This window comes from Erythranthe guttata, chromosome 3, assembly GCF_056151865.1.
Source record: "Erythranthe guttata isolate IM_541 chromosome 3, IM_541, whole genome shotgun sequence".
Taxonomy (NCBI): Eukaryota; Viridiplantae; Streptophyta; class Magnoliopsida; order Lamiales; family Phrymaceae; genus Erythranthe; species Erythranthe guttata.
Genome location: NC_142535.1, coordinates 14,964,867 through 14,977,752, shown reverse-complemented (window position 1 = coordinate 14,977,752; position 12,886 = coordinate 14,964,867). Strand labels below are relative to the sequence as shown.

The following is a 12,886-nucleotide window of genomic DNA, read 5'->3' as shown; positions in this document are numbered from 1 at the left end:
GCAGGTTCGATGACGATCAACGTTCGAGGTGAAGATTCCACCGTAAATCAAGGTCCAAGGGGACGTGACGTACAAGATTGTAGATTTAACAGATTTGATCCGATTAGAGCTAAAATGATTTTTAATCGAGTCAAATATGAATCAAGTTCAAGTACTTCATTTGTAATTATGTCATTTTTCTTCCAACATAATCGAACTCAAAGCGAGTTTCATATCTTTCGAACGACAAAATTTATTCAACGTCACTCTAACTAAGTTAATCAATGTAGCTAATTAAATGAATCTTTAATGATCAAATAACTTGATTTTCGATCATATACATTAACAAGTTGTAATATATTTTTCTGAATCGATATATTATATGCAACTCGGACCCAACCCACGGGTTAGATGTGAAGACCGGGTCATAGTAGCCGTTGTTTGGGCGCTTTATAAGCTGGTGAAGTGGTGGTGGGTTTGGAATTCCTTTTCGTAACGGTAAAAGTAATCGCTGCTGCCAAACAACTCCTCTCTACCCAATTTGAATATGACTTTTAGCCTACAAAAGTAAAGACTCTTCAACGGGCACTTGTGCCACTCTGCCTTTTCTAAGTTCAATCCAATCCAATTTTCTAATTTATATTAAAATACGAACTTATTATTAATAAAAGAAATGTATATACATGTTAGTTGATACACACACACACACACATATATATATATATATATTTATTGCATCTCCTATTTGCAGCCATTTTTTTCTAATTAATATTACACCAAATCTCGGCTAGCACAATGCTAAGTCACTATTTTTGTATTTTTTAAGTGTTATTATTATTTTTATCTCTTGTTTTTCAGCATATTTTCTCTAATTCTTTTGTGCTTCATTTATGACAATTAAATTTATATATTTTTTCAGAATGAGTTTGTATTATTAAATTTGTGTAAATATTAATGTTGTTTACCGATATCATGTATTAAACTAATCATTTTCACTTTTAAAAATGCTAGTAAAACATTTAAAATAGTAAATAATTGTAACACTAGAAAAATATTAATTTCTATTTTTTTATATGTAAATCTTTTGTTTGAACAATATATATATTAGAATTTTGAGAGAACAATTCTAAAAAAAAAAAAAAAAAAAAAGAAAAAAATCCTCCTTTTCAAGAGTGAAGACACGTCATCATGATAGTTACCGGCTACCACCAGTCACCGTAACAATACAGTTCGCAAACTATTTAAACCGTTTGTTTTCTCCTCACTTCTTCGTCTCTCCCTCTTCTTCTACTGTACACTCTCTCTCTCTGCAACAATTTTTCTTGCATTTATACCCTCCTCACCTTCTCTAATTGCAATAAACCACCCTAAATTCCAACCAATCGCACTTTCAAACCACCAAAATGTCTGTAGCCACGGAACCACCCGCCGCAGAAACCCGGCCCATACTCGCTCCGACGGGTAACCGAGTTCCGATTTTCGAAGATCGGAGGCGAAAAAAAGAGATGGTGAAAAAGCCGGCGGAGAAGGCTAAAAATGTAATTTCGCAGTCGCCGGCGAAACCAGCCGCGGCTGCTGCAGCTGTTGTACGGAGCAGCGTTTCAGCGGACAGCTCTTCGGACTCTTCTTCCGCTGCTTCTTCGTCCAGTGGCTCAATTGTAAATTCTGTTAAGAGTTTGAGCTCGAGGAGAACAAAAATTCGTAACGGCGTTGCTAAATCTGTGAAAATTGGGCCTGAAGGAGTTGTAGCTCTAACCCTCTCCCCTGCGGTTCCGCTTCCTGTTAAACGATGCGATTGGATCACGCCAAATTCTGGTAAAAAAAAAAAATTGGTTTACGTCGAATTCTCACGTTTCGAAACAAATTTCCGAGAATTTTCTGTCATGCTTAGAACTTAGGATTGCAAAATCATCATGCATTTATTTTATTATTTACGTTGTTGTCGAAAATCGAAAAATTTAAACGACGAAATGCTTGGGCAGCTCTTTAATTTGGGGATTTTTCATTATTTTTTGTCAGAGTAATCCTATTTTTGAAAGATAAATTCAGTCAATATTCCGAAATATTGATAATAAATTGTCATCACCTTTTGAATTATAAAATTTCGAAAGGCCTATGTATAGTTTTATCTCGTACGATTTAATTTTGGATTATACCGTTGCACCTGAAGAAGATTAAGTGAAAGGTGCAATAATCTAAATAAACGCAGTTAATGTGCTTGTTGAAATGCCTCTGAGAAGATTCTCCTTACGCAGAACCACTTTATACTCGTTTCCACGACGAGGAATGGGGAACACCGGTGCATGACGATGTCAAGCTATTTGAGCTGTTGGTATTATCACTAGCATTGTCAGAACTATCGTGGCCGTTGATTCTTAGCAAGAGACCAGTATTTAGGTTTCGATCATATTTCGTTAGTATTCACGTCTAATTTTACCTTTAAACTCCTCTGCCCATGTTTTGACGTTTTTTTTTTTGTTGGTATTTTGATGAACTGCTTTTCAGAAAGCTTTTTGATGAATTTAATCCAAAGTCAGTTGCAAATCTTGAACCCGAAAGATTGATATCAATGAGAGTGCACGGCAGCAAATTGCTCTCCGAACCGAAACTTCGTGCGATCGTGGAGAATGCTAAGCAGCTGATCAAGGTACGAGTCTATGCATTTTTCCCATTTCTTCAAGTCTTACTAATTAGTTGATCAATTTCTTTTTCTTTTTTTTTTTTTGAATCTGTTCCTCTTCTTATACACACACTTATGACTCCTGACAAATAGTTCTAAAATCGAATTCGACACAGAATCAGATTGCCATCGAAATCACTGTTTGACTAGTTCAACTAGATTCAAGTAGATAATTTTTTTTCTTTACATTATAAGTAATCAATTCTATAGGAGGAATCGTCTTTCATTCGAAGCATAACTTGTGTCCCAAAAGGAAAAAAGTTATTTTTGAAAGTTGTTTAAATACGAATTTCTTAATGAACAAGTAACTTGGACGAAAAAAATAAGTGATTTGGACAAAAATAATATATTCATCATTAAACATTAAACACCATCGGTTTCATCTAGTTCGACCCATTTTGTTTTTAAATCGATTTATCCGGTTTTTCACGAAGCCTATCTGATGTTGACAATCTCGGTCCCACATACCAAACGAGCCAATGAATGCATCTTAAAGAAATAAGCCTGTTTCCTTATCCGATTCTTGAAAATAGTTTCTACTTTCTACTCAAACCGAGCAATCATTTTATACTATGTTTGCAATATTTGTCATATTTTTTTTTCAATTTGTAGATCCAGCAAGAGTTCGGCTCGTTCAGCAACTACCTGTGGCGTTTCGTAAGCAACAAACCAATAAAAACCGAATTTCGCTATGCTCGTCAAGTACCAGCCAAAACACCGAAATCGGAACTGATAAGCAAAGATCTCATGCAGAGAGGCTTCTGCTGCGTGGGCCCCACAGTCGTGTACTCATTCATGCAAGTGTCTGGTGTAGTAAATGATCACCTCATAACGTGCTTCAGATACAACGAATCCGAAAAACAAGGGAGCAGAACAAACACCTGACCAGGCTGTGGAGGATTAAGACAATGCATATATATATATATATATATATATATATATATATATATATATATATATATATATATATATATATATATATATATATATATATATATATATATATATATGATGGATCTATGTCCTAAAATCAAATCTTATTTACTCATATCTAATATAATTAATTACTAATATTAGTGTCACCGTTATCTTTTGCATTTATTGTGGTTCAACTACTGTCATCCTGTTTGCTGATTTGTTTTTAGGGTAAATTACGGCCACCACTGGGGTAAGATTAAGTTCCGAAAAAATCATCATTATCTAAACTCTGAACCTTCTTATACGTTTATTCTTGCGGTTTCAAATTTAATAGAACCTTCTAGATTATGTGGGATATTCTCCAGTTTGTACTCGTTTTATCCTATTTCAGCTCCACATTTTGAAACAAGATGATCATAAGATATGTCTCTCTTGGCTTGTAAATATCAGATTGTGGTGCATCAGAAACTGCATTTTTGCACAAAATGAGTACAAACTAGAGAAGATTTCACGGAATCTAGAAGATTGTATTGAATTTAACACCATAAGGATAAACGTGAAGAAGACTCATTGTTGAGTGATGTGGTTTTTTCGTAATTTGACATTAATTATCTCAGGTGTGACCGTAATTGAAACTTTTTTTAACATGTTTGTTGTATGTAATGTTTGAAGAGTTTGTTCTTTTTTTATTGTTGTATGTAAATATCAATATTTTTAATGTTTGACCGGAAAATGATAATAATGCACATTTCATTTTTATTTTTTGTTGACAAGTAGACCACAGGTTAATCATTCATCAAGCACTACATGTGACAAAGGCCATATATTACGCTGTAATAATCTGACCTTTTGGTTTCTACAAAGCCAAATCTCTCCCTTAATCTTTTTTGTCCAAATATTATTATTATCATTTTTATTTATTCATTTTTTGTATCCCATAATATTTGATGTATGTTGTCAATAATTTCAGGAAAATCAGTTGATATCTTTTCATTCTAGTGGCCAGCTTGAGAGGGGCCATGCATTATTATTCATGCATTTATGAAAGCCTTTTATTTTATCTTATTATATGATCATAAATCAAATAATTGACCAACCACATTTTAATTTTTATTTTATTCTGTCCTTGTTGGATTTGATTGAATTATTTGTTTGGAGCACGAATTTTGCATGATCAACTAAATATCTTCTTTAAGAAGAAATAAGAAATCAATCAAGCTTCTAATAGTGGTTTAGTTTTTTTCGGGTAAACTGAGTAAATATGGACTCTCGTATAATAGTTTGCAAATTATACGAGAAACATAAACTATATTAGGTTAACCATATGTGATAAACTCAACATAACGAGTAAACCTACACTCTCGTATAATAGTTTGCAAATTATACGAGAAACGTAAACCATATTAGGTTAACCATATGTGATAAACTCAATCTAACGGGTAAACCTACACTCTCGTATAATAGCTTGCAAACTATACGAGAGACGTTATGTGACAACGCAACCCAGTGAATAAACTTGCACTCTCGTATAATAGTTTGCTAACTATACGAGAAACGTAAATCACACTAGACTAACTATATATGTGTAACAAACTCGACCTAACGACTAACGACTAACGACCGTTACCAAGAGGCTAAGTGAAAAACATTTACTTAAATATAGGACCTATAATCTGACCAAATGTTAGTACAACCTTCTGAGAACATTTCTCTGTCTGAAAATCTTTTCTTTTTATTCCTTTCTTGAATAAATGGGTGGATATTGTTCAAATAATTTAAAAATAGCAGCTTTATTTATATATTTCAGCAGAATCTGCTGCAGCAATGTATGATGGCTATAATAGAAGGTGCACTCTCAAAATCAAAAGACAAATCATTACAATGAATAAAAATAATAACAAAAAATTCTAATAATAATTTTGCTAACAACTGAAAAAAACCAATTTTCAACCTAATAAAGAAAACAAATCCATATAAAAAACTCCTAATAATATTGTGTAAGGGCCAATATATTTTTTTTTCTTTTTCTTTTTTTAAATCTCCCAATCACTCTTACAACGAATCTTGAAAATAAAAACGAAAATAAAATAAAATAATAATCACCGATTATTCCCGTTACCTAGCGTGAGCTCGAGATCATCGACTCCCATCTCGTGAATTTTCTCGCCTTGCCATGGCTTAACCGCCATGCTCTCGAAATCGAACAACTCCTTACCCTTCCCCTTATCCGACATTATTGCGTCCTTGGACTTTGCGGCCGCGGGCAACTTCACAAGGTTAAAAGTCGGAGAATTCGGAAAAACCATGTTGTTGTTGTTCGCATTCGCGTTCGCGTACGCCTGGAAATTCATCCATTGCCCGGAATCGATAGTTGAAGTGTCCGACTCGTCGCACTCCGGTATAGTCGCGGGAGTGAACCGCCGCCCACGGGTGGGGCTTGTCGGAGCGGAGGCGGCGAAGAAGGGCATGTTCATCATGTTCATGGCGGAGATGGATTCTAAGGTGAAGATTTGCTGCTGCTGCTTGGTTCGTTTTTGTTGTTGCTGCTGTTCATGTCTTGTTGGAGATGACATAGGCGGGGTGATGGGGGCGGAGTTTGATATTCGGAGGGGCGGCAGTGAGGCGGGGATGGAGTTTAGGAGGAAGGCGAAAGGGTTGGCGGCATTGTTTCGAGGCGGAGACGAATTCGGGCTCGGTTGGTACGAAGGGATTGGAGAGGCGAAATACGAAGATGGCGGGCTCGGATTTCTTGATGAGCTTGGTGTTATGTTTGTTGATGTTCCTCCTATTTCCATTGGAGATGGCCTGCATCCCTATATGTATATATACATATATATATGATTATATATATAAATTTCAAGAATTAGTGAAATAAAAAGTGTCTGCTAAAGTTTATAAACACTAAATTTTCTTGCAAAATTTCAAGAATTAGTGAAATAACAGTAACAACTGTCTGCTAAAGTTTTAAAAAACTAAATTTTCTAGCAAAATTTCAAGAATTAGTGAAATAACAACTGCCTGCTAAACTTTTAAGACACTAAATTTTCTTGCAAGATTTCAAGAATTAGTGAGATAAACACTGTCTGCTAAACTTTTCAAACACTAAATTTTCTTGCAAAATTTCAAGAATTAGTGAAATAACAACTGTCTACTAAACTTTTAAGACACTAAATTTTCTTGCAAAATTTCAAGAATTAGTGAGATATACCAGCTGTATAAAATTCAACAGCTAGATCCACAGTATGAAGCAGAAGATGAAGAAAAAAGCTAGAAATAACTAAAATTCAAACCAAAAAAAAATTAAATTAAATAAATCAAAGAACAAATTTCAGAAACAGGAGATCAAAGAACAGAAAATCCCAATTCAATTGAGGCAAAACCCACACCAAAAACCAAACCCACAGATCCAAACAACAAGGAAACAAGCTCACAGTAAATTTTTAGAGAGAGAAAGTAAAAGAAGAAAACCTTGCGATAAGTAGTGCCGTCTGGTTCGACGATCCAACCGGCTTCATTACAGAGAGCTTTGAGGACTTCATTGTTGTCGCAGTGCTTGGGCAGATTGTAGTTACCTTGAGCTCTTAACCCAGCATATATCTTCGCTGCTATTGCTCTCCTTCTCCTCTCTCTCCTCCTGTTGTTCTCTCTCTCTCTCCACGACGGCTTCCTCCTCCCTCCTCCTCCGCCTCCTCCGCCTCCGCCGCCGTCAGCTCCTCCGGCCGCAGAAGACGAAGCTGTTGATCCTCCAGCTTCCCACATCATCTTTTTTTCCTTCCTCCGCTTCCCCTTTCTCCAAACACTACCTTTCCCCTTCTCTCTCTCTCTCTCTCTCTCTCTCTCTCTCTCTCTATGTATATATATATATGTGTGTGTATGTATATATGGGGTGGGTGTTTTGGCGTTGCAAAAATCTGGAGTACTCACGAGGAATACGCTTCCCCACCCTTCTGCTTTCCCAAGTGTAGAAGAATCTCTCTCTCTTCTGTGTGTTTTTTCTGTGTGTGTTCTGTTGTGTGTATATATATTTATATATATATATATATATATATATATATATATATATATTTATATTTATATGTGCATGTATTTTGAGAGATAAAGTTTTTAGACAGGGAGTATTAAGCTGTAATTGAGTATACTGAAACTTTGGGTATGAGTGTGTGACATTAAAGTATTTTGCTTTGGGCCCCACACCAAACAGAATTTCTATTACTCTAACTCGTATTTTAATTTTAAATATAGAATTATGCAGAAAGAGATCTATTAAAATATTATATATATTATATTCTTAATTTACTTTTAAATGCTCGAATTTAAAGGAAAGGAGAGAGATGGAGAATTCAAATTCTAACCTTGAGAATTGAGATTATAAATAAAAATTTAAAATTTAAAATTAAATCCTAACCTTGCATTTAAGCATGTGGAGGCTAATTTATGGTTGTTTAAGTTGGTTTGAATTCTTGTCTTACTTAAAAAGTTTTAACTTGTTTTGACAGGCAATTGAGTCGAGCTTGATTTTCAGTATCCATTTTATCGTATTTTCTTATCGAACTCGAGTTCTGTTCCAGTTTCATAGTTTATCTAACAAAAAGATGGATACAAGTTCGATTTACTTTATTCAAAAGACGAGTTTAAAATACGCCTTTAAATTGATTTCGAAAAAGTATGAAGTATTTTTTGGATTTATTTCAGCCCTAAGGCCAATAACTATTGAGAATAGATATCAATGTAGTTGAATGATTTTGTAATACATTTCAACACATTGTAGCAACAATTGTGATCCAATATTGTTAAACCTCTTAAATTAATATAGTCGGAACTATCTAAATGTTATTAATTTAGCAAAATATTATATCATCGAACTAATAATTTAGTACGTTTATACAAGCCAGAAACCAGAAAAAACTATTCTATATATAATATACAAATAATATGATAAAAATAAAGAAATAAAGCTGCTAGAATATATAATTAATGTTTACCATTTCTTAAAGAAAAAAAGAAAATAAAAGAGATTTTTAGGACAATATTTCCTTCTCTTTCATGTGTGTTTTTCTGGCAGATATGGGACCAGAATTGTCTCCTCGATAGTTGAACTGGTCAACAAACCAACCATATTTCGACACGTCATCAATGGTCCCGGGCATGCGATGCAGTGGATCCAAACTCTCTCTCAATCATTTTTTTTTTTTTTTTGCCATTTTCGTAATGTGTTGGTAGATTGGATAGGAAGAGAAATGGATCCAAACACATCGAATGTTAGTTTTAGTTGTCTCCTCAATCCTTAATTAATGTCACCACAGCAAACATTAAACATAGCATTTTATGAAAATGTATGCATTTATTGTCTTTAATAAAAAAAATGTTTGTTGTGCTTTTTATAAGCATCAAAAAGAATTAATAAATTGTTTTTAGACATCATTCAAATAAAAAGTGAATAGACAATCTAAATAGTAGAGATTGGTGATTTTTGCAAAACTTTTAAAAATCAGAAATACGTGATTATGAGTTGAGTTAATAATAAGTGTTTTATTTTTAAAAGCTAAGAGTGTTTTTAAATTCCATGAAAAAAAAAATTTAAGCAACTGATTTTAAGAGAAATTGGTTCAATTGCGCTTTTCTATATTTCACCTTAAAACAACTTATTTTAGAAATAAAAGTTAATATTACAAACACTTCAAAAATGATTATGAACCCACCAAAAATCTAGAATCACTTTTGGAAAGCTTTTGCCAAGACCACCATATCCCCGAACTTAATCGACCTTTATCTCGCTCGTTCTTGGTTAAAAGAACTTATTTCATCTGGTTAAAAAATATCATATGGTTGAACACACGAGTCGCAACGGTTACCTAATTGTAGCCACTCAACTCTATTCCGACCGTCCAATTCTTACCTAACAACCTATGAGTCGAACTCGATTTATTTTTCTTTTCATAACCGATTCTCCTACATACGATCTAATTCTAGTTGCGATCCAACAACTCAAAACTTCAGTTATTGCATTTCATTATCAAAGCAACCATAACCAAAGTATTAACCCTACTTACCAAATATCACACAAATTTTATGAACTTAGTAGTCATATTAAGACAATTCGTAATTCGTCTTTCCAAACAAAAATAAAGGTTTCAATCTTCGGAACGGTGCACACAATGAATAAGCCCAACAGAGAAAAAAGCATAAGTTATAGTAGTAGCAAAATACAAACATCCCTTTTATCTGCTTCTTAGTTACATCAAATCCCTGCGAAATTTCGAACGAGCTTCAAATCGGTCACTGATTCAATCTTTCTTCGGAAACTATAAGCAACGAGCGAAGAAAGTTTGCCCTACATAGCCACCCGACATTGCCCTCCGAACGTTAGATTCAAACATTTTCGGATTGTCTCTCAATACTGCAGCAGCTTCATGATTGAGAGGGTCCTCGTGATTTGGTTCCTGCGTAGAAATATCTTGTAAGAGAACTAACTAATAAAAAAACAGAATTTTAAAATCGAAAAGTGCATTAAAAATTAATACCGTGAAAAGATGGTACAGCCCATAGATAATGGTGTTTATGTTTAGCACGGGTTTCCAGTCTTCTCGAAGAATGTTTAGGCACACGTTTCCTTCCAAATCGATGTTCGGATGGTAGACCTGGAATAATTAGCAACGAGATCCACATCACAAATATTAACACGATTTTGAGCGAATCCGCTTTAATTAAGAAACAGAACATCATATTAAATAATTTAATGTCTCGTTACCTTTGTCTTGCATTTAACCTTTGGTGCCTCGTGCGGGTAGATGGGCGAAATTTGGAATGAGAAAAGAAATGTCCCACCCCTGAAACAAAAGTAAACACCGATATATAATATACTTCAATAAAATAAAATAAATTAAAAAAGAAAACGAAACTTAGCTGAATAAAATACTTACAGATAATAGCCTTCATCGGGCCGAATAGTAACTTCGAAATTCATAAGCTCATCCTTGCCGTTGGGGAATGCTATGTTGCATGTTTTTGGCAGGTTGAGTTCACTAATGTCTACATTATTAAGAGGCAAAGAAAGAAGTCAGTGCTAAACGGGTAATCGTTTAAAAGGCTCAAGGACAAAGGAAACACTACACTAAGGAAATAAGACGGAATTAAATACGTGGATATAGATACAGAAAGATGCATGTACATGACAATAGTGATTACTACGGGAACGAAAGAAGAATTGCTAACCAAATAAAGCATTTGCAGATGCAAGTTACACACTACTGCATATAACCATGTTTTGAGTTTTAATATGTGTATTTTAACAGGACACACAACAATAAGACATAGAAGTAATGTTGCAGGGGCCTCATTTACTATTCAAATAACATGTCGTTAAGCTGCAACATTAAGCGCTATAACATTTCTCGTCACAAATAAGCACTACAACATTTCTCGTCACAAATAAGCACTACAACATTTCTTGTCACAGATAAGGACTATAACATTTCTCATACAACAGATGAGTTGTACATTTCAATTTGGATTAGGAATTTCGTGTACAACTCTAAGCGAAGAGTGACATGGGAAAAGAGTAATAGCTGTTGTACATTAGCACATCGGAGAATGGATATAATGGCCCTTTTTATTCAAGGAGAATGAGTGATCAAATTCTAAGAACTGGAAATTAATTTACTACCCATACGCAAGTTCTAACAACACTAACTTCCTTATCCATACATCGATATTTCAAAAGCACTAATAAGAGAATTTCAAAAGCACTAAAATAATAATAATAAATAAATAAATAAACCTTTTTGAAGACGTAATTCTCCAGCACTTTGCTTCTTTACCGGAGGCTTCCCATTTGCACTTTCAGCAAGTTCTCTCTGTTTTTCCTTTACTTTGAACAACTTAATCATTATGCCTAGATACAAACAATCAGAGATAAACGATAATTAGAACAATCAAAAGAGGTACAGAGAAATACAACAAACATACATGGTTACCTTCTCGCACCAAAAGGAAAAGATACAAAGAAGTAATACTGTCAGATGATCAAGCAGTTTATTATCCCATGCAGATAAATTCAACCATCATATTCATAATACGTAAAGCAATAATAATGCATGTTTTGAGTGGGAGAGTGAACGAACTACATATAGACACATACACACACATACAGTTCCTATCAGGAGTTTCAGAAAGCATATCAAGAAACGGGCATCTTTCGTTTCCTGTAGGATCCTTCCTTTACTTTATTTCTATCTCACATTATCCTCGCGAAATTTTTCGTTCTTAGAATGACCTATGCAGATTAATTCTGCAAACTTAAAAGGAGTGAGATTCAACATATAAAATTTAGATACACATAATTTTGGAGAAATTATAGGAATTTGAAGAAAAGGTAACTCAATTCGCACCTACCAAATTCGACACGGAAAGATAGAATGTCATGCAGTGCATGCTAATCAAGAATCATGCATTCTAATTCATGTCAGCAAAAAAAATCCCATATGCACAAAACAAGCCAAAGTGGTATGCAGAAACCTAGGTTAAGTAAAGAAATCTCTATCAATCAATCATAAAAAAATTCGGGCCCGGTAATTCGAATAAAACGTCGACTATGTAGCTTAACAAGCTACAAGTCCTGCAAAAAACCAACCATAAACATGTCAAAAACCAGAGAACAAAAGAACTAAAGCCCTAATCACAAACCTAATATACATCTCTACCCATTAAGAAATCACCCAGGCTAAAATCAAACTATCTCGCCATCCACAAGCAACGGACGACCTCAATTCAACACAAACACAATAAAATTGCGAAATAAAGCAACAAAAAAAAAAAAGAATCGCAATCAAGAAAAAATCCAAAATTAAAACGGCAAAAAAAGGTCAAGATCAGAGTAGCTGATGGATGTAAAATCGAACGATCTGCCCCAAAAATACACAAGCGGCGTCTAAACACGTAATCAAATCTAACATCCGTACAGCACGCAAACATCTAAAAAAATAATGTATTCTTGCGGGAAAAAAAATTAACAGAACAAATCGAAACAATACCTGTTCGATGAAAAGCCTGAGAGAAAAAAAATCAAATTAAAAAAAAAAAAAGGGCTTCTATCTGGTTTTAGGGTGTTTTGGAATTTCAGAGAAGGGCACTCATTCTTATCAAAAACTATGAGAGAGAATATATATATATATATATATATATATATATATATATATAGAGAGAGAGAGAGAGAGAGAGAGAGAGAGAGAAGTAAAGGGAGGAGAATCTGAGAGAGAGAGAAGCTGAAAGGGAGTCTACTTTTGGGATTTTTATTTATTTATTTTATTTATT

General features: G+C 34.1%; 3 protein-coding genes across 4 annotated transcripts; 1 reads left to right on the top strand and 2 right to left on the bottom strand.

Annotated features, from left to right (window-relative positions):
• The first annotated feature begins 1,255 nt into the window (after positions 1-1,255).
• LOC105965714 (DNA glycosylase superfamily protein) lies at positions 1,256-3,579 on the top strand. The gene is made up of 4 exons (XM_012990289.2): positions 1,256-1,794; positions 2,235-2,376; positions 2,485-2,626; positions 3,272-3,579. Exons 1-4 carry the CDS (start codon positions 1,383-1,385, stop codon positions 3,542-3,544), a joined length of 969 nt encoding a protein of 322 aa, XP_012845743.2. The 5' UTR covers positions 1,256-1,382; the 3' UTR covers positions 3,545-3,579.
• Positions 3,580-5,409: 1,830 nt separating this feature from the next.
• On the bottom strand, positions 5,410-7,605 carry LOC105965704 (protein BRASSINAZOLE-RESISTANT 1). The gene is made up of 2 exons (XM_012990278.2): positions 7,046-7,605; positions 5,410-6,390 (listed from the first exon to the last, which is right to left on the bottom strand). The coding sequence occupies exons 1-2, from the start codon at positions 7,337-7,339 to the stop codon at positions 5,677-5,679; spliced, it is 1,008 nt and encodes a 335-aa protein (XP_012845732.2). The 5' UTR covers positions 7,340-7,605; the 3' UTR covers positions 5,410-5,676.
• A 2,037-nt stretch (positions 7,606-9,642) lies between these two features.
• Positions 9,643-12,886, bottom strand: LOC105965696 (NEDD8-conjugating enzyme Ubc12). 2 transcript variants are annotated; one of them, XM_012990268.2, is made up of 6 exons: positions 12,607-12,886; positions 11,355-11,468; positions 10,498-10,606; positions 10,326-10,404; positions 10,099-10,215; positions 9,643-10,017 (listed from the first exon to the last, which is right to left on the bottom strand). In XM_012990268.2, exons 2-6 carry the CDS (start codon positions 11,461-11,463, stop codon positions 9,880-9,882), a joined length of 552 nt encoding a protein of 183 aa, XP_012845722.1. In that variant the 5' UTR covers positions 11,464-11,468; positions 12,607-12,886; the 3' UTR covers positions 9,643-9,879. The 2 variants fall into 2 exon arrangements, with proteins under 2 accessions (XP_012845722.1, XP_088671735.1); XM_088815609.1 differs by lacking the exon at positions 12,607-12,886 and adding an exon at positions 12,260-12,509.